Source organism: Oratosquilla oratoria, chromosome 43, assembly GCF_046742065.1.
Source record: "Oratosquilla oratoria isolate Oo_2021 chromosome 43, ASM4674206v1, whole genome shotgun sequence".
NCBI classification, from domain to species: domain Eukaryota; kingdom Metazoa; phylum Arthropoda; class Malacostraca; order Stomatopoda; family Squillidae; genus Oratosquilla; species Oratosquilla oratoria.
Window position 1 is genome coordinate 28,656,908 of NC_134819.1, and position 24,000 is coordinate 28,680,907.

At 39.9% G+C, this 24,000-nt stretch overlaps 1 protein-coding gene across 1 annotated transcript in view; it reads left to right on the forward strand.

The window, feature by feature from the left end:
* The window catches only part of LOC143022024 (uncharacterized), a 100,288-nt gene that overhangs the window by 51,276 nt on the left and 25,012 nt on the right, over positions 1–24,000 (forward strand). Inside the window, exons 9-16 of the mRNA XM_076179959.1 lie at positions 5,711–5,767; positions 6,276–6,464; positions 6,739–6,828; positions 8,116–8,232; positions 12,616–12,709; positions 18,073–18,188; positions 23,014–23,113; positions 23,708–23,913. Coding sequence (XP_076036074.1) covers positions 5,711–5,767; positions 6,276–6,464; positions 6,739–6,828; positions 8,116–8,232; positions 12,616–12,709; positions 18,073–18,188; positions 23,014–23,113; positions 23,708–23,913 — 969 coding nt within the window. The remainder of the gene's footprint in view (positions 1–5,710; positions 5,768–6,275; positions 6,465–6,738; positions 6,829–8,115; positions 8,233–12,615; positions 12,710–18,072; positions 18,189–23,013; positions 23,114–23,707; positions 23,914–24,000) is intronic.

Sequence of the window (24,000 nt, forward strand, 5' to 3'; positions counted from 1 at the left end):
GCGAGTGTGAGTGTGTAAGTGCTTATGTAATAAATCTGGTCAGGTTGTTTTTTCATATAATCTTTACAGCAACAAATATTGGACAGAGTAACACTCAATCAAATTGTTTCATCTTCGAAGATAGAGTGTGCGAGACAGATTCCTTTTCGAAGTCTCAATCAAGCTAGACCCCATTTGGATTCGAATCCTCCTCACCTAAATAACATCGTCTGGCGTTGCTTTGTTGCTTCGACTTTCTCTGATCTAAAACCCGCAGCCCCACCGATGCCGACAACGGTCCCCAGGCCTTCCCACAAGTCTCTCTGGGAAGAAACGTTTGACTCCTGTCTGCGCTGCACTGGAAGTAGTAGAAGAAGCGGATCAGTCGCCGGTTGTAAGTTCTCCATGCATGAAAAGATACGAGACAGTTGAAGATTATAGAGATTTTAGGCCCAGTCCAGGGACCAAGTGTCAGCCTACCAGTGCTGCACCTCCAAATGGAGATGAAGGTGTTGGTGGATTTTGAAAATGGACGGATACGTCTTATCCAGCAGAATATAAAGATGAAAAAGAAGCAAGATATTATAGTGGACTGCCACTAAAGTTAGCACCTGTGCCCTGTATGTTGGGACTTCTAGGGCAAGTAGAAATTACAGGATTCGAACGCGTCACATAAGCGTTATACGGAATATCACCTTTATTTTTTTCCCTAAAAGTTATGGGTATGTTTATATATATATATATATATATATATATATATATATATATATATATATATATATATATATATATATATATATATGATAAAGAAGAGGAATTTTTCCCGTTCAGTCTAGTAGCGCACTTTATAGGATTTATTCAGTTAATTGGCATAATTTAGAGAACATATCCCATCTTATACCGAGTCTTTATCTCACTCCAATAAAATCATCAATGTTTGACAGAACAAAATCTGTAAAGATTAACAACCAATCGCTGATGAAAAATTTAATTTGTCTAAGTTTGAATATATTATATTTTCCCGTTCAAACTAGTAACTCAAATGTTGATCCTTTTAAAGAACGAGCCATCTGTTCATCAAAACAAAAAATATTCTAAATTCGCCAATGAGATTTAGTCGTATTTCATAATCAAAGTATCAATATAGAGTGACATCGTTAGCGAACTAGCTGTCTTGTTCTAATTTCAAGTTTTAGTTATTATTTTCAAGATTTGGTTATGAATCGTTGATTACGTAAGAAGACTAGATTTGTTTAACACTATCATCGTGATATAGTAAGAATAATCAATGTTATCACATTTTGATCCTATATTTGACACTCGTTATCTATGTATCTATGTACCTTTATCTCTTTTATATTTCTTATCCATCCCTCCTCTCTCTCTCTCTCTCTCTGTACATATATGTATATATATATATATATATATATATATATATATATATATATGTGTGTGTGTGTGTATATATAATATGTATACGTATATACACATATATATATACACATATTTCTCTCTCCTTCTCTCTACTTCTCTCTACCTTTCGTTCCTCCTTCTCTCCCTCTTCTTTTTCTGATATTTCTCTCTCTCTTTCTTTTTTTATTCCTCTTTTTCTCTCTCCTTTAAGAAGCCAAATGTCAGCACTGGTCAGTCTGAACTCTGTTATCGTCTGCGATAGAATTCCGAGTACATTCATCTGAGATCCGCTTCGTATTTGACTTTTAATATTTGATCTGAATCTCCGGAGACGCATAATAATAGCAATAGTATTGGATGAGGGACGGGGATGAAAATTCGATGACTGTCCTGCATAGACAATATTCGAAAGATCATGCTAGAGTTCTTTGCATTTTCTTGTCAACGTCCGCATATGAAAACAGAAACTTCTCTCTCTCTCTCTCTCTCTCTCTCTATATATATATATATATATATATATATATATATATGTATATATATATATATATATGTATATATATGTATATATATATATGTATATATATATGTATGTATATGTATATATATGTATATATATATGTATATATATATATATATATGTGTGTGTGTATATATATATATGTATGTATATATATGTATATATATGTATGTATATATATGTATGTATATATATATGTATGTATATATATATATATATGTACAGTACATATATATATATACATATATATATATACATATATATGTATATACACACTTTTTTTCTTTTCCTCTCTCTCTCTATTTATATATATATGTATATATATATGTATGTATATATATATATATATATGTATATATATATATATGTATGTATATATATATGTATGTATATATATATATGTATGTATATATATATATATATATATATATATGTATGTATATACATATATATATGTATATACACACTTTTTTTCTTTTCCTCTCTCTCTCCTTCTCACTAACCCTCCCTCAATTTCTCTACCTGCATCAGTCTTGCCTTTTCCACACCACAGTTTATATTATCAGAGAAAGCAAAAACACGTTTATATTGTATGTTTGTGTGCGTGCGTGCGTGAAAGCATGCGTGTGAGCACAAGTATTCACTTGTCGTATCTGTATAGCTTTGGCCACGGAAATGTAAGATATGATATAATTCGACAAACGCCATTCCCATCATGATACCCTGGCAACTTCGTCAGCTTTCCTGCTACTTGGGTCTTACTAACATTATCATGACTTCATTTTGTATTTTGTATTTCACACAGTTTAACAACAATCGGACTTTTTCTTTTCTTTTTTTTTCGCTAGGTCCATCTTCCTGCGCATGCATAATGAAAAAAAAAAATTCCGTATTATTTAGAAACCTATCTTCCGCTTTTTATTTCCATCGTCATCGCTGACGTGAACAATTTCAACGGAGAGATGCCAAAAATTTTTACCTTTTTATCCCTGGGTCACGATCCTTAGATAATTATGACAAACTTCAGACAATTCTATATATACTAGGCGGTTCCAGGACTCTATCAGTCATGACATACGTTTAGTTTGGTATTGTAGCCAACACGCATAGTACCTTAAAAGACTCGTGACCGCCAAGTACCGAGCCTCCGGACATGGTCAAGACTATGGTCACCCCTTAGTACGGGACTCGTATCTGTTTATTTTATATTTCTATATATGTATGCTTTCACTCCAATTTAATTTCTCTTGTAAATAGAATAAAGAAATTCTGTGTATCCCGTAACAAGGATATACAGTATATGTATAGTACAAAGATTTTTTTTACTATTTACAAGAGAAATTAAACTGTTGGAGTGAAAGCATATATTTATAAAAATATAAGATAGATGAATACGAGTGCTGTGCTAAGGGGTGACCATAGTCTTGACCAGGTTTCGGAGCCATGGTACTTGGCGGTCATGAGTCTTATAAGGGGGAACTTTGCGTGTTGGCTACAGTATACAATGTGACTTGCATTCGCGACAGCTTTTGGTTTGTAATGAGTTCTGTGTTAGGAATCTCTTATAATTTGAAAATGTCCAACTATCGGAAAGAAAGGTTGGAAAATCTAGAAAATTCCAGTTACCAGAAGAGTTCTTTTTCGGATGTTGGAGATTTCAGATTTTTAGTTATTCCTAATAGAAAGAACCATCCGCTTTTTGCTACTCAAGTCACTGAGTCCTTGGCAACCTCTGGAGCAATTAACAGCTCTTAGTTACCTTATAGTACAGTTAGCTTAATTGTGGCGTGTTACTAGTAGTTCCTGAAGTTATCATTAGTCAAAAATGTAGGAAGAACAAGTTTAAGTTAACTGTGCTATGTATTATCTTCAGAAATGTCATTTTTCGAACATCTGACAGTTTCATTCAGTCAAGGGGAATACATATATTTACATATTAATGTATATGTATATATATATATATATATATATATATATATATTATTTTTTAGGGCACTGGCTTTCTAGACAATTCAGGTTGAAATGAACTGCGTTAGTAGCTTTCTCGACCATGAGGGTGATATTCTTTAACTTAAAAATTATTTTTCTGTTATAAGTAGAAAGTGTCTGGATGTCGATATTAATTTAGTCAACAGTAGGAGGACAAATATATCCACAGGTGAATACCGACTAATTGTATTCGATGAAAGTAACAAGCTAAGATCTTAACGGCTTGTCTTTACCCATCCTCCAGAAGTAAGGCCTTCTGTCAGAAAAACTGAGAACAACAGAAGATTTATATTTGTTAAAATGCTGTCGTGTTAAACTCAGTTTGTATTCATAAGAAAATGCCCCCAAAATATGCATGTACATATACATATATATATATATATATATATATATATATATATATATGTGTATATATATATATATATACATTATATATATATGTATATGTATATATATATATTATTTTTTTATTAATTCCAAATAGTACACGTTATCACATTCAGTCCTAAGCCTCACTTCAGTTGAATGAACTATTTTGACCTTGATCGGAAGATTTTCTAAGTGACCTCCCAGGGTTAGAAAGGTAACCGTGTATGGCATTTTTCTGTATCAGTTTTACTTTTTAGTACCTGTTAGACTTGTACTTGATTGACTGTTGTACATATACACATAGAGACGTGCAGAAACTAACTCAAAGTTCCTTGCAGTGGTGTGCTTGGTACTGAAGTAGTGTGCGGATGGTCTACTATATACTTATGCTGAGATATTACGAGTTAACCATTTATCTTTTTAATTCAGTTTGCATCCGCAGGAATTCTTAAGCTTATCTTGAAAGAACTATGCATGATACATTACTCTACACTACGTTGTAAGAATCTTAGGTGACCTAAGTTTTAGAACTACTGTAGTTACTGTAGACTGCATTTACAACTGTGTATTGTACTAACAGTTACCACATTTCAGTAAGAGTTGCTTTAGTTATCACATGGACATGAAAGCCGCCTGAGTTTCCGTGTGCTTGCAGCCAAAAAAGAAAAGTGGCCTTCTCGCATGTTCCCTTTGCTTCTGACTCGTGATTGTACGTAGCTTGAATCCCGCACTCCTTACCTTTCTCTGACTTGTACCTGCTCACAGCAGGTGTAACCATAACCTGTCAGGGCTGCCAAAGCTTTATTTCGCATTTACTATTATTACCTTGTGCCTCCATAACTCAAGTTAACTCATTTATGTCGCGTTGCCTCATCTCATTCTGCGTTAGGCGGAATAAATTTTCCAAGGTGGCCGACGTGCATAAATAGGTTAACACCGAAGTCATTTCGTTTCCCTGTGCTTGGAGCTTAAGCTGTTTATAGCTTTCCCGTGACAGCAGGTGAATAACTACTAGCACGCACTGGCTACAGCAGCAGCTGCATTAAATGTACAGTGTAATAACAAAGAGATGATGAGCCTCGCTGAATTGCTGTCGCGCATGCGTCTTTGCCGGTGATTGCATATGGCTTCGCGAGTTTCCTACCCGCGCGGCCTGACGGAAGCTTGCCGTGTTCTTCGCCCCCGCTCTAACGGTTTTTAACGGCTGTAACCGCCTCTCGTGGCGCCTCCGAGGCACAGTATCCACTTTTATTTTCCTTCTCTCACGTTTAATCTGACTTTTCCTATTATGTGTTTGTTCTGTCATTTATTTCCTTCCTTTCCCTTCATCCTACCACCTACCCCAGTCCGTCTTTGTCTTGTTTACGTTCTCTCCACCGTCATCTCCTGTGATTCCTGTTATTTTGGTTGGCCCTGACTGTGTGTGTTATGCCCTTGTTGCAGGGAGTGCCGGGTGGCGCCTGGGATAAGATTGATTCTAATAGAATTATAACTCTTAAAGTAAGTTATTTGGTCGTTGAAGTAAGTCATTTCAAGTTCCTTTAGCTTCTGAGTAAGACAGAGTAGTTCTACAGTGTAATACTTTTGTTTGAGATTTCTAGACCTTGTGTATAATACTAACCCATTTCATTCATTGCAATGGTGGTTTTTGTAGCCGGTACCATTCTGGGCTGTTGCAATCCTGTTTTGCACGAAGTAATTTGTACCTCTGACGCAACTGTAGAGTCCTAAAGTAAGGAGACACACTGTAGTTTAAAAGAGCGGCAAGGTCGCATGTCACCTCGAGTTTGTTCTCCTCTATAAAAAGCCACATACCACTAAAGACGGACATCCAACTAACAGCACATCTTGCGTCGTCACTTCGCCTTAAGCTAATTTGTTTTGATTTTGTGAGACAAAAAAAAAAGATAAAAGAATAAATAAATAGATAAACATGATCAGACTTCTGGCGGAGCTGAGGCACCGCCATCTTTGTTACCCCCATATCCTGACATTCTTCCCTCCGCAGGGCGAGCCAGGACAACCGGGACCTCCCGGACCCCCCGGACCCTCCGGTAAGGAAGGACTTCCGGGTATTGACGGCCGGAATGGCTACACCGGAGAACCTGGACCACCGGGGCAGCCGGGTCAGGAGGGCACTGAGGGACCTCCAGGACCTCAGGGTCCGCCCGGGCCTGCTGGAACAAAGGGCGACCGGGTAAGTACCGAAGGGAACGTCCTCTGCATGCATAGGGCGACTTGCCTTGACCTTGTTCAGCCTAGCCTCCCGCCCCAAGGCCGTAGGCCTAGCCTTTGCATTTAGTCTGGTCCATAAATGTTTGACTTTCTTTTCAGTTGTTCTGTTTTGCCTATGGAACCACGTAGTCTAGAATGTACACTTTTCATTTTATTTTATTTTTTTCTCCATTGTTTTGCTTGTTGCATTTGCGTCGTTGCACCCACGCCGGCCGCTCTTCATCGGGACGCCACAGGGGCACAGGGGCATCCCAGGAATGGACGGACTCCCGGGTCCCATCGGCCCCATCGGACCCATCGGACCACCAGGACCACTTGGGCCCAAAGTGAGACGAAGTACTCTTTAGCTATTTGGCCTCTGTTCACTCTGGCGTTTGCAAGGAACGTCCTCAGCTCTTGAAATAAAGATATATATCTATGAATATGCGTACAAAATCATGTGTATATGTGAATATTTACGTATGATATAAATATATATATATATATATATATATATATACATATATATATATATATATATATATATATATATATATATATATATGTATGTATGTACATGTACGCGTATGTATCAGGTATTATCTAAAGACAATCCTTAGTCCAGACCTTTATTGCCTTGTTTTCCCACCAGAGTGAACTGATACCATCGTAGTCAATTTTGAGTCAGGAGACTTACCCTAGGCTTTTCGTTAACCCACCCCACGTGCTAGAGCGACACATTTACTAGAAAATAACAAAAGTAACAGGAGCCCTCTAATGACGGCGCACCGTTCCCCCTCCTTCCCTTTGGTGGGATGCTTTGGATCCCTTACTGATAACCGTGGATTAACCCCCCCAATCCCCGCCCTTACCCGCCAACCAACCAACCGACTATGGAGTTCTCCGTTTGCTTCCCTTAGAAGCTTTTTGTGTTTTTGCACTGGACGGGTAGCAGGACGTCCCTGGCACCGGAGAGAGAGTCGATGTGCGTAGGGTACGAATGTAGTTGCTCAGAATGGCGGCCAGGGAGCGATTTTAGCTACGTTTGTAGCACGTAAATGTTCTGTAGAGCTTTATTGGGAGTTCATAAGTTCTTGATATTACTTAAAAAAAAGAAAATGTATCATAGAAGCTAGAGAGTATTTTTTGTAGTACATATATAAGTGCTTTGCATATGCACTCTGATATTTTAAAGCCAACTTGTTGTATATTAGATAAAACTTTATTGATCCATTTGTATGATTACAATTTCCTAGATTATCGTCAAAAAATGGTAGAGCATAGAAGAGCATAGAGCTCTTAAACGAACTTGCATTAAAACTTGCACCCCATACCTGAGTGTTAACAAAAGAGATGATTTAATCTAAATGATAACTCCCTAAATCACTGAACTCATAATTTATAATTATCATATTCTATAGATCTATTTTCATCATATGATCCTCCATTATGCAAGGACACGCCCTGCCCTTCCCTCTAGCTTATTCTAAGCAAAACTAGCTACTCACAGGCTGGCACCGTCCAGTCATTTTCTTTCTGAATATTCTTCTCACAAAACTCGAGACATGAAGAGCTCGTGCCAATCAGGAGAAAGATTTTCTTTCCCTTACGCCTTTCCTCTCCCTGTCCGGTAGGGAATCAAAGGAATCCCGGGTTCCAGCGGATTTCCGGGTCTCCCCGGACACATTGGGGAGCCCGGTTTGCCCGGAAAGCCAGGGTTGCCAGGGAAGCCAGGTCTGCCCGGACGACCTGTAAGTGAGAAGGGCTTGATGACGTAATCAGGGGTTCTCAACCTGGGGAGCATGGACCCCCCCCTACAGGAAGTGTGGAATGGAGGAGTCACAGATTTTTCAAAGTCAGGGACAACAAGTAACACTTGTTAGCGGATCCCTATTTTTTATCCGTTTTTTTTTTTTTTTTTTTAAGTGGTCTTCACGAAATGAAGCAATAGAGTCACATAAGTGTGGGATTCATGTGAAAACAGGCTGAGAACCCCTGAGGTAGGTAGATAACTCCGCCACGCACCCTCAAATAACAAATCTTGGTCGCCTTGGCAAAAGATAAAAAAAAATCACCGTCATTTATCCTTTGTCTATAATTAACGAGATGCACTTTGTTTTGTACTCGTTGATCATGTTCATCCATAAATGGACACTTAATTACACTCGTGTTCCATGATATCATTGAAAGTTTTGAGGTACACATAAATGTCACCCTCCTCAATCGTTGTGTTCTAGAAATGGCGGTGATTTTTCACCGGGCGGAAACTAATTATGCCAGTAGGAGTTAGAGGCCTGGTAGATGTACAAAACGAGACTAAGTACATGTACTATTAATTTCTTAGTACTAACCAAAGAGGTATCGGTAACTATAATTATTCGATTTCTTCTAGTCATCACACAACATTTGTGTCAATGTTATTTCGTAAAGAAAGATATACGCTCCAACATCCATTATACATTCATGGTGAACTACATATACACACGCGCTCGCATGTATACGCAAAGAGGAGTAATACATATAAATATATATATATATATATATATATATATATATATATATATATATATATATATATATATATATATATATACATACTCCCACGCAAAATAAAGCATCTTTTGTACAGACATATTTTATTGTTATTACACTTGTGGTCAAAAGTTAAGAACTATGTACATATACGCGGTGGGCCGAAAAAAAATGTGAGCAAAAAAAAAAAGGAAAATTGGCCAGGATATAACATTATTTATCTTTCTTTTTATCTATATACAGTAGTCATGTTTATGGAATAAAGATGAACCTGGAGCAACAGGATTGAGTAGTGGAGGAATACGAGGTCAAAAGAAACGATTCGGAAGTAAGGTGACCTTAGCGAGAGGTTATTTCACTTCGACAAAAAAAAAAAAAAAAAAAAAAAAAAGGAGCGATATGACTTTACAAGGAGGCGCGCGAGGTGTTCCATCAAGACTACCTCGACTCAGTGTTGCCATTGTGATCTATGCCAGTTCCCACAAATGAGCGAGATTTTTTCCACAAAATTCCCACAAGGAAATCAGGATTTCCACATTTTTCCCACAAAAAGAAGGAATTATTATATACACAAATAAGTTCATTGCAACATATAATTCTTCAAATTCTACACAAAAATAATGGTAAAAATCCCACAAAATGGCATCAGTTCCTCGACTCACGTCGCCTTGACAAAACGAATACAGAAACCGTTACTGTCGCACCTCCTCATGACGTCAACGTTAGTCTCTTATTCGAAGTGAAGTGACCTCTTCTTGTTTAGACCTTAAGCATGACAGTGTTAGTATATTTGTTGTAGAACGAATATCCATCGGGAACGGAGACCAAATAAGGATATTTACCCTTGACCGAAGTTGTTTCAAGTGCCTTGATTCGTAAGTGGTGTTTCTGCACGATGAGAAAGACAATGAGAAGAGTTGCATGATAAATTCAGTTGGAAGACCCTTTGTGTTCGTAAAGAAAGTTTTGTGTAACGAGAATGAAATTGTGAGAATAATTACAGTAAATCGAACAAATGAAAATAAATGTCCATACAGTATATTCACCTCTATGTTTGCACGAATGCGTGTGTGTGTGTGTGTGTGTGTGTGTGTGTGTGTGTGTGTGTGTGTGTGTGTGTGTGTGTGTGTGTGTGTGTTGCGTGCGCGCGTGTATGTGTGTGATTCACCATTATCCTGGATCACGTGTTGGACTCGTGATCGACAGCTATTTTCCTCCCGGAAGAGAGCTCAGAGCTCATATATGACCGATCTATGGGTAATGCTGTGACCTTACACGCGCACACACACCCAACTCCCCGCCCACGAGAGTTAGATTAATGACTCGCAGCGCACCGATACTGAAATTATTCAGCTCTGGGCGGGATTTGAACCCGGACCACCGTAGTGGCAGCCGAGAACTCTACCAACTGCGCCACGAGTCGTGTGTGTGTGTGTGTGTGTGTGTGTGTGTGTGTGTGTGTGTGTGTGTGTGTGTGTGTGTGTGTGTGTGTGTGTGTGTGTGTGTGTGTGTGTGTGTGTGTGTGTGTGTGTGTGTGTGTGTGTGTGTAAGAGTGAGTGAGTGAGTGTGTGTGTGTGTGTGTGTGTGTGTGTGTGTGTGTTGTATGTGTCTGCAAGTTCGTATGTATGCATAAACATACACTTTATAAAGGGTTGTATGCGAAGCTACGAATAAAGCAATCTCATTTCTTGTCACCCGCCATTTAATCAGTCATTCGTATTATACAACAAAGAGGGAGTTGGCTCTGGGTCATCATCGTTGAAAAAAGTGAAAAAAATAAATCAAATAAACGTTTCGAACACGCTTGCCGCTGCAGCATTTTTTTAAGCATTTGCAAAGAAGCTGAGCTAGCATGAATTTTCATTTTGTGAACACGACACTGTCACAGAATTGCTGCAAAATTAAAACGTATGTTTCTTTATTCTTTCTCTTGTTTTTTTTTGTGTTTTTTTTGTAACTCTATCTTTTGTGCAGTAGTTTTGGCAATTTAGTTTGATTTAATTTGCTGTAATCTTTGCATGATTTGTTTTCATGTCCGTACTAATGTAGCACTTTTGATATGCATGATATTGGTACAAATTTAACACATGTATCCTTTCTACATAAAGTGAGTGGTCAAATGACATTATTGCACTGTATGAAGATGTATGAAATATACACTTAGCTTTTGAAATCTATCTCGAATAGCACGTCTTTTAATCTAGATTTTCTGATTATTTGGTCAAGATTTACCTGTTAATGACGTCAAGTCGACCCTCGTGTTGTAAGTAGATCCACTTTCTTGGTCTTGTAAAGAAAATGGCCGCAAGTGTCCATTTTGTTTCGTCTTTTTCAGAATTCAACGATCTATGCCCCCAAATACTTTCACCGAAACGATCAGAGTGTAGCACAAGTAATGTTTTTTTACGTAAACACTAGAACAAGTATTATGGAAAGAATACATCTGTGTGAGAAGTACAAGTCAGAAATATAACATTCAATTGTTCTAATTGTATTCGTTACAAAGAAGTTTGTATTCCCTAAAGTGAGCAAAATAATTCCATATTTATTTATCTCCACAAATGTTTTCTTACATTTTTACACATCCAGCAACATCTAACTTCATAATAGTGAATTCCCATCCAAACTGACAGTGGTGCATTCATTTTACATTTAAATAAATCTTTCAAGTTTCAATAATTTAAGGACCCTTAACAGGGTACTATTACACTCCACACATGTAACATACGTTATCAAATTCAGTACATACTCAAGTATTGCTAATCGTTTACAAAACAGTCTTGTTGTAGGATTTATCAGATGATTACCAAATAGACACGACCACCCCTTTGACAATAAAGATTTATCGCAGTTTGTCATAACAAATACTGCTAGACATCCTCTAGAAGTATTCCAATGCATTGCGATTGCAAACAAACGTCCACAAGACATACGTAGGAGTGCAGCATATCTTTAGTTATCCATATATTTTGTACTACAAGCAATTAGATAAACTTTTTTGACTGACATTAAATGTAAGTAATAGTAAGACATAATTTATAAGTGGACATGTAATGATCATCTTTATATGTAATCATGATACAGTTTTGTATGATATCCATTACTTATATTTGTTTAGCAGATACCTATGTAGACTCTCAGAATCCTACTAAATTCTCTTACTTGTGCCCTGAACACAGATAGTAAATCCAACCTGCTATGCTGTGGACAAAAATGCTCAAGAAACCCATTAAGTCGTTTTAAAGTAGATAACGCCGCATACACTATTGTCACTTGGGATCAGAGTCTTCTTCAAACGAAAACCCAAATCTTTGTTATGGGCATACTAAAAATCGCCCGACGTTTGCCCATCACGTACTCAAACCAGAAACGCCTCACAATACAATAGCCATACTGATACTCAAAGCATGGGACACCATACCCATATTCACTGTAAAAAGTATATCAGTCATAATTCTTTTGTAACCAATCCTGCCACTATACATCCAGCAGCTTGTACATATGACACAAGTAGAATAACATACTGTACTTCCTTATGGTGAGTGTACCCACCCTCCTTGCCTAATCCTTTGGTCTTCAGTAACTCCCACCTCCTCCTTCAGGGCGACAGAGGCCTCAAGGGCGAACGGGGCATCACGACTATTAACGGCGTGGACGTCGCTGCAGGGATCCTCGAAGGACAGCCGGGACCTCCGGGTGAGTACCAAAAGACTTTTCAAAGAAAACGGAAGACCAATACTGATTCAAAGAAAGCTAGATTTGTGGCAGAACGTGAACACAGTTTTTTAAGGAACCTCACACCAGTTAGCCCCACCGTCCTTTTTAATTTGTATATCAGGAGGTGCCAAGATATGAGGGAGGGAAGGGGGTGGATGGAAGTGGAGTATGTTGGGGATGAAATGTGTGGGAGTGGTTTTTATGCCTTTGTTTTTTGACTACCTCCCTTGTAAGGGGGAAAAAGCCTTGGTACATGTATGTATGTATGTATAATACAAATTTAACGCTATTTTCTATATAGTAAGATGGTTTTTTGTAAGTAGAATCGCATTAAGGTAATGGCGTTGACATGTTATGCTTTGCAGAGTTAACTCCGGTAACAATTCTGGGTTCTTTTATACGTAATGCAGTTTATTGTTCTCCTTCTCTCTAACGGCTCTAAAAGGGTCTTAAATAATTCGGGAATCCACTGCTCAGACTACAATAAAGTCTACAGGATTTATAGAACATGATACGATGACGAGGTGCCACGGAGGTGAACGCAATGGTCTAACAACAGCCAGAATGAAAGACAAAAGCACTTCCCTTTACTGGAAAAGCTGATCGAAAGAGGCAGAAATCTATTGCTGCTGAAGGGACGCCAGAGATGCATAGAGTAACCTAGCTGCCTCTAGAACAAAAGGAAAAGAAAATGCCACCCCGAAACGGAAGGATGTTGATCCCTCTGCAGAGAATTTCGTGCGTTCGAAGATGCCTCGCCAACTCTCTCCGGGTCACCCAGAAATGCGAGAGACGTAAACCCAAGGAGATTGTAGAGAAGACTGTATGTACCTAACCTACCTGTGTAGCATAGTGGTACCTCTCGTTAGGAGACCAGAATTGGTTCTTGTTACAGCGGACCACTCGGGTAATGGGCCTTGATATAACGCACCACTGGAGAAGTGGGTCTTGCTATAACGAACCACTAAGCCAGTGGACGACGAAGACGTAATCCAAGATACGCAGTAGAGGAAGGGTGAAGGGGTGAAGGCGTCTAATTGGGAAGGGAACGGGGCACGGGAAGGGTGAACCACTTCGCCACGGCGACGCCGTCTCGAATGAATAAAATCACCTGACGTTAGCCAGGATCAAACTTGTAAAGCGTTCTCACCGTGACCTACGGAGGGTCTCAGTCCCTCACTAAGGTGACGTCGTTTCAGCTGGTCGAGATCGACAGCCGTAAACCAGAATCAAGACTATAAAAAAAATGAGGTTTAAAGGGACATATAAAAGTACCTCACTCAAAAGGTTGATGAATTGAGGGGAACACTGATTGAAAGAAAATAGGAGAAACAGTTAGGAAGAATCGTGAGATACTACAAGATAGTTGACAGTAAGAAAGGATAATAGATCTGTAACTAGCCATAACTGTTATATTGCTGTGTGAATTACAATAGAAACCACGCCGATAGGAGACCTTTTGGTCCATAACAATTCGGATGGTAAAGTGATTGATGAATAAGTTGATAAATAAATTAAAGGTACTACGATATAACGCTTGGGAATTTATGTGATTGGATATTACAATTTCGAAATTAACAACATGGAAATTGCCTCAGTAACTACGCGGTGGCCTAAGTTGTATTTATAATAAAGAAACCAGAGGAGACCAAAGGCAATAGTTATTTGATCTAAATTTAATACGAATTGTCATGATTGTAACCATCTATGAAACCAGAGCATTCGATTACACGCAAATATGTTAAACATAATCAGGATAGAGATAACAAATTAAGGTTTGTGGGAATTGTATGCAGTCCCTGGAGTGTTAAGACGATGGTGATTTAGTGTCGAAACTAATTGAAATGGACTTTCCCATGACAAGGAATAATGACCCTTCTGTAAAGGGTCAGTGTGGGTGTTTTCGGCAACAAGTTGCACCTTGCAAGGAAATTAACCCCCGAAATAGTTGAGGTTGAAAGGGGAGAGCTGGATGTAGTGATTAATGATTAGAAACTCCATCTTCTGCGCGGAGTTTTATTTGACCATTTTTTAAATGCCAGGCGATTTTATTCGCATCAGAGGAAGTCTCTGACTTATCCAAGACCTTCCGTGGGAAGTCCGTTTCCTAGTATAATAAAATTGTTTAGTATTAGCCAGAATCAAATCTATGAAACCCGTCGTCATGATGATGGATATGGATCTTGAAGAGTCACCGTGGTTTCGGTTAATGAAGGATGAGGACAAAAAACAATTTATCTAAATGATGCCTGGTGGTTTAGACTTTACATATTTTATTCTTAATAACGTCAGACGATTCTGTTCAGGAGTTAAGACCACATAAGTCAGTGTTTCCAGACCTTTTTTTCAGGTGACCCCAATATGATCCTCGTGATATCACCCCGACCTCAATCATCTATTTGTATATGTGTTAATATATATGACTAGCTGTTGACTGTAAAAAGTAGGGGACAAGTATAATAGATATATGTGTAAGAAAGGTAATGTAAGGTTATAAAAGACAAAGTTAACATAATTAAATTTCATTATTGAATTCATAGAATTTTGCAACAAAAAGAATTAGTGTACAAGATGTCTTGGCGACCCGAGAAATTACGCTTGGCGGCCCCAAGGTTGGGAAACAATAACATAAGTTAATCTCCTTTGGCACGCTTCCACCTCTCACTCTTCGCTCTTTCTGGCGCCAAACGATTTTATTTACCGGAGGGAAGGGAAAGATTTAAGTTTATTTTGATTAGTACCTTCGACAAAGAGACGCAATGAAGTTATTTCATTTTGGCCAACGCCAGATAACTTTATCCACCTGAGGGGAAACATCACGTCACTGAGGGAGTTTGTAAACGATTACTGGGAGAAACTCGGAGCCCCAGAGACGAGGGGAGGTGGAGGGATAGAGGGAGAGATGTGGTAGATGCTGAACGAGGGGTTGAGGTTTGGGGGGGAGGCGGGGAGTAAGGGGGAAAGTGACAGGCTCCGTAAAGGGTGAAGGGAGAGGGAAGACACAGGAGGGGAGGCGGTGTGGTTAATAGCTTTCGAGGAATAAGACGAGGCAGAGTAATGGACGCCTCAGAAACGGTAGAAATAGATAAGTGTATAGTGTATATATATATAATGATGATATGGTTTAACGTCACAAACTTCCCCCTATCGGAAGGCTAGGACGGCGCCCCTCACAGAGGACTTTGTAGCGTTAAATTTATTTAAATATGCCCTTGGTTCAGCTTCGACGGTGGCAGGACTCGAACCGCCATCCCCTCGACCTTCGCCGCAAGCAACGACGCTCTATATATATAGTGCGTGTGTGTGTGTGTGTGTGTGTGTGTGTGTGTGTGTGTGTGTGTGTGTGTGTGTGTGTGTGTGTGTGTGTGTGTGTATGTATGTATGTATGTATGTATGTATGTATGTATGTATATATGTATACCTGCTTGTTATGTTCTTGCAAGAGGGACTGCAGAACCATCTCTTTACTGCCCATTTTCAAAACCCATTAGCCACCTCGTCTCCATCTGGAGATGCAATAACGGTGGGTTATGTGTCACGAACGCACCCTTTTTTCGGGAATAAAAGGAAAGAGAAAGGAGGAGGGAGAAGGAAAGCTTGATGATAATTGTTTAACAAAGGGGTTGGGGAGTCCTGTCGGAGAGAGGGGACGTCGTGGGGAGAGGCACCGACCAAAAGAGGGGAATCGAGGGGAGATGGTGAAGTGGCAGACCCACAGTGGAGGGGAGAGTAATAGACTTCAGATTAATCCCACTCAGATTAATTGGGGGAGGTAAAGGGGAAGGAGGAGATGTAGGAGGAAGACGGGGAGGAGGTGGAATAGGTGGTGGAGATAGAGGAGGAGGAGGAGGAGGAGGAAGAGGAGGAGGAGGAGCAAGAGGAGAAGGAGGAGCAAGAGGAGGAGGAGGAGGAAGAGGAAGAGTAGGAGGTGATGGATGTGGAGATGAGGGGAGGACCTTAGAAGATATTCAGATCTAGAAAAAAATCACCTGACGGCATCCAAAATTATTACTTTTGACGTATACAACAGAGAGAAGGGTAGATCCAGATTGCTGAAACCATGTGGTAGCAAAAGGGGTTTATTTTAGCTGAATGAAATCGAAAGAGGAGGGTTATGAACTTTGTCGCTGCAGACCCTCACTCCCTACTCTTGGCTTCCCTCGACATCCTTCCCATAGCTAATTGCATCGTACACATTTAACCTCGTTTAATTATGAGTTTAATAACTTGGACTCAGAAAGGGGGGTGTAAAGGTTTCAGACAAATATAATTGGGTAAAGTTAACTTGGGTTCAAATTATGTTTCAGCAAATACTGTGTCAGTTAATAGGCACGGCTGCCTTGGGCGGTAACTCTCTGTTCCTCTTAACTCCTTCAATACGGTGACGACACTTTAGGTGAGAAACTAATATCTGCCGATAACCGAAAGAATATTCAAGTCGTACTTCATTCCTGGGAGCCTCGTGGCCAAATAGATCAGGGCGCCAGCATCTAGAGGCTTAAAGCTAGATAGATGGCGGTTCGAGTGTACCAGATACATATCTGGACTACATTAGTTTGAAGCACTTGAGATAAAGGCATCGCTTGGGTTCTTCGCTTTATCTGTAAGTCTTGACGGTAGCATAGTTAAGCCTAGTCTGTCGAGCTTGCCACCTTAGGGAGCGACGAAGAAAATGCGTGTCGGTTACCAACACAGTTACAATTCTATAAATCTATTCATTATGACTAAATTCATGTACAGTATAGAACTGAGTATGAGCGTCGAGTTGTTTGAAGAAAATACAAATATACAGGGGGAAACATTAACCTATCAACGTAATGAACAACTTTTTGTCAATGATATGTTTTTGCAATATTCCTGGTCGTCTTCGGAGCTTGATGCAGGTGGCCGTAAGGTCAACCTTTCTGACCGAGGGTCAGATCACACGATATGCATCCGTTGAAGCCTACAGGTAGTTAAAATGAAATAATCAATACAACTACTTGGCTGGAATGGATTAACTTTGGTGTGCCACGCAGCTGAATAAGATTTCCTGGTGTCAGCCAGAGTAAAATATAGCAAGTGCTCCTCGGCACGGAAAGGATTAAGGTTATTTGACCCTAAGGTCCCGGCTTCGGCCGCAGCCAAGTACCTCTTGGCGTCAGCTCCTCAATTTAATGCTCGGTGACCGTTTTGGTGATGCAACTGTGGCAATCTTATTCGTCTGAAAGAGGACCCTATAATATATAGCCTATATATGTAATGTTTGGAATTCCAGCATATTACAGGTTCAAGAGTATTTTTACTTGCCCCCATCCCCCGAGTAGAGTTTCTGTTTTTCTACTCCATATTTGCTCTTGCAGGTCCGCAAGGGCTGCCGGGGCCCAAAGGCGACTTGGGTCCTGAAGGACCTGAGGGTCCGACGGGCGTAGACGGCCCCCCCGGACTCAGAGGCAAGCGGGGCAAGCGGGGTAAACGGGTAAGTAGAGTTGGCGTTTCCACGTCAAGCCAACACCAAATGACAAACAAGTTATTCACCAGTTCATTGTCTCTTAAAGAAGAATTAAATGTTTGATGTTCGCTCTAAAATACAACTTTAAAATTCAGAAAAGAAAGCCGTTGCGCTTGCTTTCTGCTTTGTTCAGTGTGATCCCGGTGACGAGTAAAAGTGATAAGATTTGCATCAGCTTGCATATAGGGATAAAAAAAAAACTAAACAGTGCAGTGGCCGTAGGACTTAACACCAAGATGCATAGCATTTGTTTAAGTATAACAACCAAACATGGTAAATACTAACAATTAACACGTTTGATTAATATACTATAAGGGTATTGTCCAGTTTCTTTTCCATATTCTTTGAATTAATAGTGTGCAGGTCTATATATATGAATTAAACTGAGAATTTAATAAAAACAAGGCGGTAGGGAGATATGGCCAGGGTATAGGGAAGCGGTAGAAAAAGGTTTTAGAAAAGGGAAAAGTTCAGAGGAAGAGTATGGTACATGAACTCGAAGAAGGAAGAAAAGACAACTTTTAAATTGAAAATAAATACGATGAATTGTCCTCTCGAATTTCACTGATCAGAAACCCATAACCCCACATTAACCAGCAACGATCCTTGGGTTCTCCCATAGATCTTTCTGGATAGAAACACTTGTTCGAGTTGTATTAGTGTGGGTTTATGTGTTTTCGCTTTTTTTTTTTTTTTTTTTTGAGAAAGATGGAGAGGAACAAGTGAAATGTGATCACAAGTAGGAGGTAGATAAGGAAGGGAGTGTTCATGGAAATAGAAAAGAGTGCAGGTACCAACTTATCCGTTTTGCATTGTATGATATTAGATTAGTTTTAGGAAAAAAAATGTTCCCATATTTCCCTTAGGTTTCTCTTCCAGTTTATCAAAGTATAGGCAAAGACTGCAGTTTATGCAGTATTTACAGTACGTGTTGTATTCACGCGTATGGACACATTACTAGATATTAATGGAACTCGCCAGAAAAACGCAGCGAATTTTAATATTTGACTATAAAAAGAATGTTGTCGTATCCCAGTATTAAAGAGTAATTCATTCCGGAGTAATGTAGGACACCAACGAATAAAGTCGTAGGACAATACTCCATACGTTGATCTTTGAAGATAATACTATCGTTTGTTCAATTCTGCCTAGCCACATCACGTAAACAACATTAGTGTTTCAAAACAAATGACGATAGAATTATCCGTGCTCAGAAAAAACACACATATATATATATATATATATATATATATATATATATATACATATATATATATATATGCAGATAAAATGTGCATATACTTAAGCACAAACCTAGATTTACGGCAGTTACAAAAATACATTTATATTTACATTCATTTGACTTAATTATTTTATTTGCAAGCACTCAAGCAACGATCTGTCCTATGTTTGCTATTGAGAAGGTTGTGCTTTTTTATTTTGACGCATTTGTGGTAAGAAATACAGACAAGATTTATTCAGGTATCCTCCTCATAGTCGAAAGCATGTAATTCTCTCTTGGCATATGTTTGGATGGAGTTTTTCATGACCGGGATTGTGTGCGTGCGTCTGTATACATGCGATTGTACAAATATTTCAATGCGTGTGTGTGTGTGTGTGTGTGTGTGTGTGTGTGTGTGTGTGTGTGTGTGTGTGTGTGTGTGTGTGTGTGTGTGTGTGTGTGTGTGTGTGTGTGTGTGTGTGTGTGTGTGTGTGTGTGTGTGCGTGCGTGCTCGATACATTCTTCCTGTATCATATGCGAAGAGAGAAAACTGTGTTTTATGGAAACTCACTTGTCGCCTCATAACCGTACAAATGACACGTAACCATTTTGCGTCAAAATAATCTGCACAGCCTTCCATATATCTTTTTTAGATGTCATGTCTATTGTCACGTGTCACATCCTCATGCTCCTGTCACACCCTAGTTTGTGTCATGTCATGCCTGTTTACTTTAATTGTTCGTCTTTTGTTTCTGTAAAGCCTATGTTTACATTTGTGAAATCGACCCCATATCTATTAGCACGTGATTCAGCGATCGATAGCACTAGACATAGTGATCGACAAAAAGAACATAAAATAAATATAATTTAAAATTCATCAAACTATTCAACAAAATGTACGACCTGAGACAATGATAAGATGTTCGTGCGTTGATTTCATGATATGTAATTGAATGTGTTCTTAATTTCATTTACCTTTTTATTTATTATTAGTTGTATTATTTGAATGCTTATTTTGCATGTGTTTTGTGCTCGCTGACCTGCATGTAGTTTGCACGCTACACCAGCCCTCCTACCTCCCGTCCATGTATTAGATATCATTGGTATTTTTTGGGGGAGTACTGTGCATTTTCTTTCTTTCTTTAGTTGTCTCCATTCAAATGTCTTGTTGGCTTCCACGTGGTGATGGAATTTCTCTCGTTTTTTTTTTAAATGCTTTTGTTTTTCAGTTTGATTTTACGGGGGTTTTGACTAACATAAACTGGTTTTCCTTGGTTTTTTTTTTTTTTTTTTTTTTTTTTATATATTATTATTGGTCAGCTCGGGTGTGGGAACTATCCTGTCTCCGCCTCCTGCAGTCGATTGACCAATGGTCTCTCGGCATATGTGTGACGTCATTACCTTCACCCAATCAGGTGTTACTAACCTCTATATGCGTCTCGTTCTCAGTGTAAGTACAATCCTATGTTTGTGTGTAGTTTTTATTTTGCCTTCTTTTTAGTTAAACACAAGTAAACTCCATCTTCCTAATGTAGAGATATAGTAGTGCCTAACACCTAACACTTAACACTAACTCTAAATGTAACTGCTGCGACTAAGCTGCTTAGAAACATAATTAACGTTGATAAATATATAAAAGGACATTGATATGAGTATAAACTAAATAACTTAATTGCTTTAGTGTAATTTGATGCCGAGATATTCCTAGTTTGATACCTGATATATTCGTGATTCTTAATGTATTATGTTAATCATATGTTTGCCTTCACACAGGTATGTCACTTCACTTGTTTAGAATATGTAATGTTCGATTAATTTTTGTTTGAGTACAAATACTATTAGGGTACGTGTTATTGTATATAAACTTGCTTCCACTCCTGAGGACTATAGTAATGCTATATCTTCTAAAGCAGCGTTTCTCAACCTTTTTACCCTTGCGTAACCTTTAAGATAAATTGCATGTCTCAAGGAACCCCTATGCAAAAGAAAAAACACATATACCAGATCTTTCTCATTTTATTTTCATCATAATAATAGGTTAGATTGGACGATGTCTATATTACATTATTACAATAACCAAGAATATGTCGTGCGCGTTTAATCATATTACGTCTATAAAATTAAAAAAAAAAAAAAAAAAGTGCATTAACTTATTTCACTTGTTCTTGCGGAACCCTTAGGGACCTTTTGCGGAACCTTAGGGTTCCGGGGAACCCTGGTTGAGAAACGCTGATATAGAGAGTTGTTTGAGTCGTAGTTTTACGATGTGAGTGAATTTTTTATTACCTCTTGGGGTATTTATTTGTATCGAAAACGCTTAAGGTAAACAGATACGATTACTGCAACTTTGCAGAAAACCCCAGTTACTGTAGTACTTGGAAGTGAAACCAAATGTACATCCTCACACGTGTCACTCATGTTTAAAATTTTACATGTGTATATTTGTGTGTGTGTGTGTGTGTGTGTGTGTGTGTGTGTGTGTGTGTGTGTGTGTGTGTGTGTGTGTGTGTGTGTGTGTGTGTGTGTGTATGTGTGTGTATGTATGCATGAGTGTGTGTGTGTGTGCATGTGTGTGTGTGTGCATTCATGTGTGTGTGTTTGTGTGTGTGTGTGTGTGTGTGTGTGTGTGTGTGTGCGTGTGTGTGTGTGTGAGTGTGTGTGTGTGTGTGTGTGTGTGTGTGTGTGTGTGTGTGTGTTTGAGCGTGTTTGTGTGTGTGTGTGTGTGTGTGTGTGTGTGTGTGTGTGTGTGTGTGTGTGTGAGTGTGTGTATGCGTGTGTGTATGCGCGTGTGTGTGTGTGTGTGTGTGTGTGTGTGTGTGTGTGTGTGTGTGTGTGTGTGTGTGTGTGTGTGTGTGTGTGTGTGTGTGTGTGTGAAAGAGAGAGAGAGAGAGAGAGAGAGTGCGTGTGTGTATTCACTTGGTCTTTGGATCACGTGTTGGACTCGTGATCGACAGCTATTTCCCTCCTGGAAGAGAGCTCAGAGCTCGTAGGTCCGATCTATGGGTAATGCTATGACCTTGCACACACACACACACACCCAACTCCCCGCCCACGAGAGTTGGAGTAACACCCCTCAGCGCTGCGATACTGATATTATTTCAGCCCCGGGCGAGAGTCGAACCCGGACCTCCGTAGTGGCAGGCCAGAGCTCTAACCACAGCGCCATGAGAGGTGTGTGTGTGTGTGTGTGTGTGTGTGTGTGTGTGTGTGTGTGTGTGTGTGTGTGTGTGTGTGTGTGTGTGTGTGTGTGTGTGTGTGTGTGTGTGGTGTGTGTGTGTGTGTGTGTGTGTGTGTGTGTGTGTGTGTGTGTGTGTGTGTGTGTGTGTGTGTGTGTGTGTGTGTGTGTGTGTGTGTGTGTGTGTGTGTGAGTGAGAGAGAGAGAGAGAGAAAGAGAAAGAGAGAAAGAGAAAGAAAGAGAGAGAGAGAAAGAAAGAAAGAAAGAAAGCCTACATGTATGTATGCATATGTACATATCAGGAGGACACGTTTCAAGCCCAGTAGTTCGCAACGTCTAACGGACGTTGCGGCACAAATCAGGAACCTACTGACGAAGGTGCCGTGTTTCTTCAGGGGCGCCGCGGGCTGGCGGGCAAGGTGGCAGAGCGAGGTCTTCCTGGTCTCCCAGGCCCCAAGGGCGAGCGAGGTGATGTCGGTCACCTGGGAGAGAAAGGTGAGTTGAAGGTTGTCCAGATCGAACACTTCCAAATGAGTTTCTTGTGAGGTTGAGTTTCTCAGACCCTTGATGCACAAGACTGAGGTTTTACAATTTTCCCAGGCATTTATGTATGCACAAATACACACACACACATAGCACGCGCATACACACACACACACACATAGCACGCACACACACACACAGCACGCACACACACACACATAGCACGCACACACATACACAGCACGCACACACACATACACAGCACGCACACACATACACAGCACGCACACACATACACAGCACGCACACACACACATAAACAGCACGCACACACATACACAGCACGCACACACATACACAGCACGCACACACATACACAGCGCGCGCGCACACACACACACACACACACACACACACACACACACACACACACACACACACACACACACACACACACACACACACACACACACACACACACACACACACACACACACACACACACACACACACACACACACACACACACAAAATTTACATGGTTCCCGGACGACGGCTCACCCTTCTTCTTTTTCTTCTTCTTTTCATTGCCTTTTCGTCCTCCAGGCGAGAAAGGATCCAAGGGCAACATGGGAGTCAAAGGCGAGATGGGAATTCGCGGCCCATCCGGAACGGACGGCCTTCACGGCGAACCGGGACCCCAGGGACCTCCGGGACTACCAGGCTTGCTTGGCCCCAAGGGCTCAAAGGGCGACTACGGCGACATCGGACCCCCCGGGCTTATGGGACCTCCAGGACTCCCCGGCCCTCCTGTAAGTATAGAACAAGGGAGGAGTGGGTGGGAGTGGGAGTTGCAATCAAGATTTTTTTTTTTTTTTTTTTTTTTTTTTTTAGGAGAG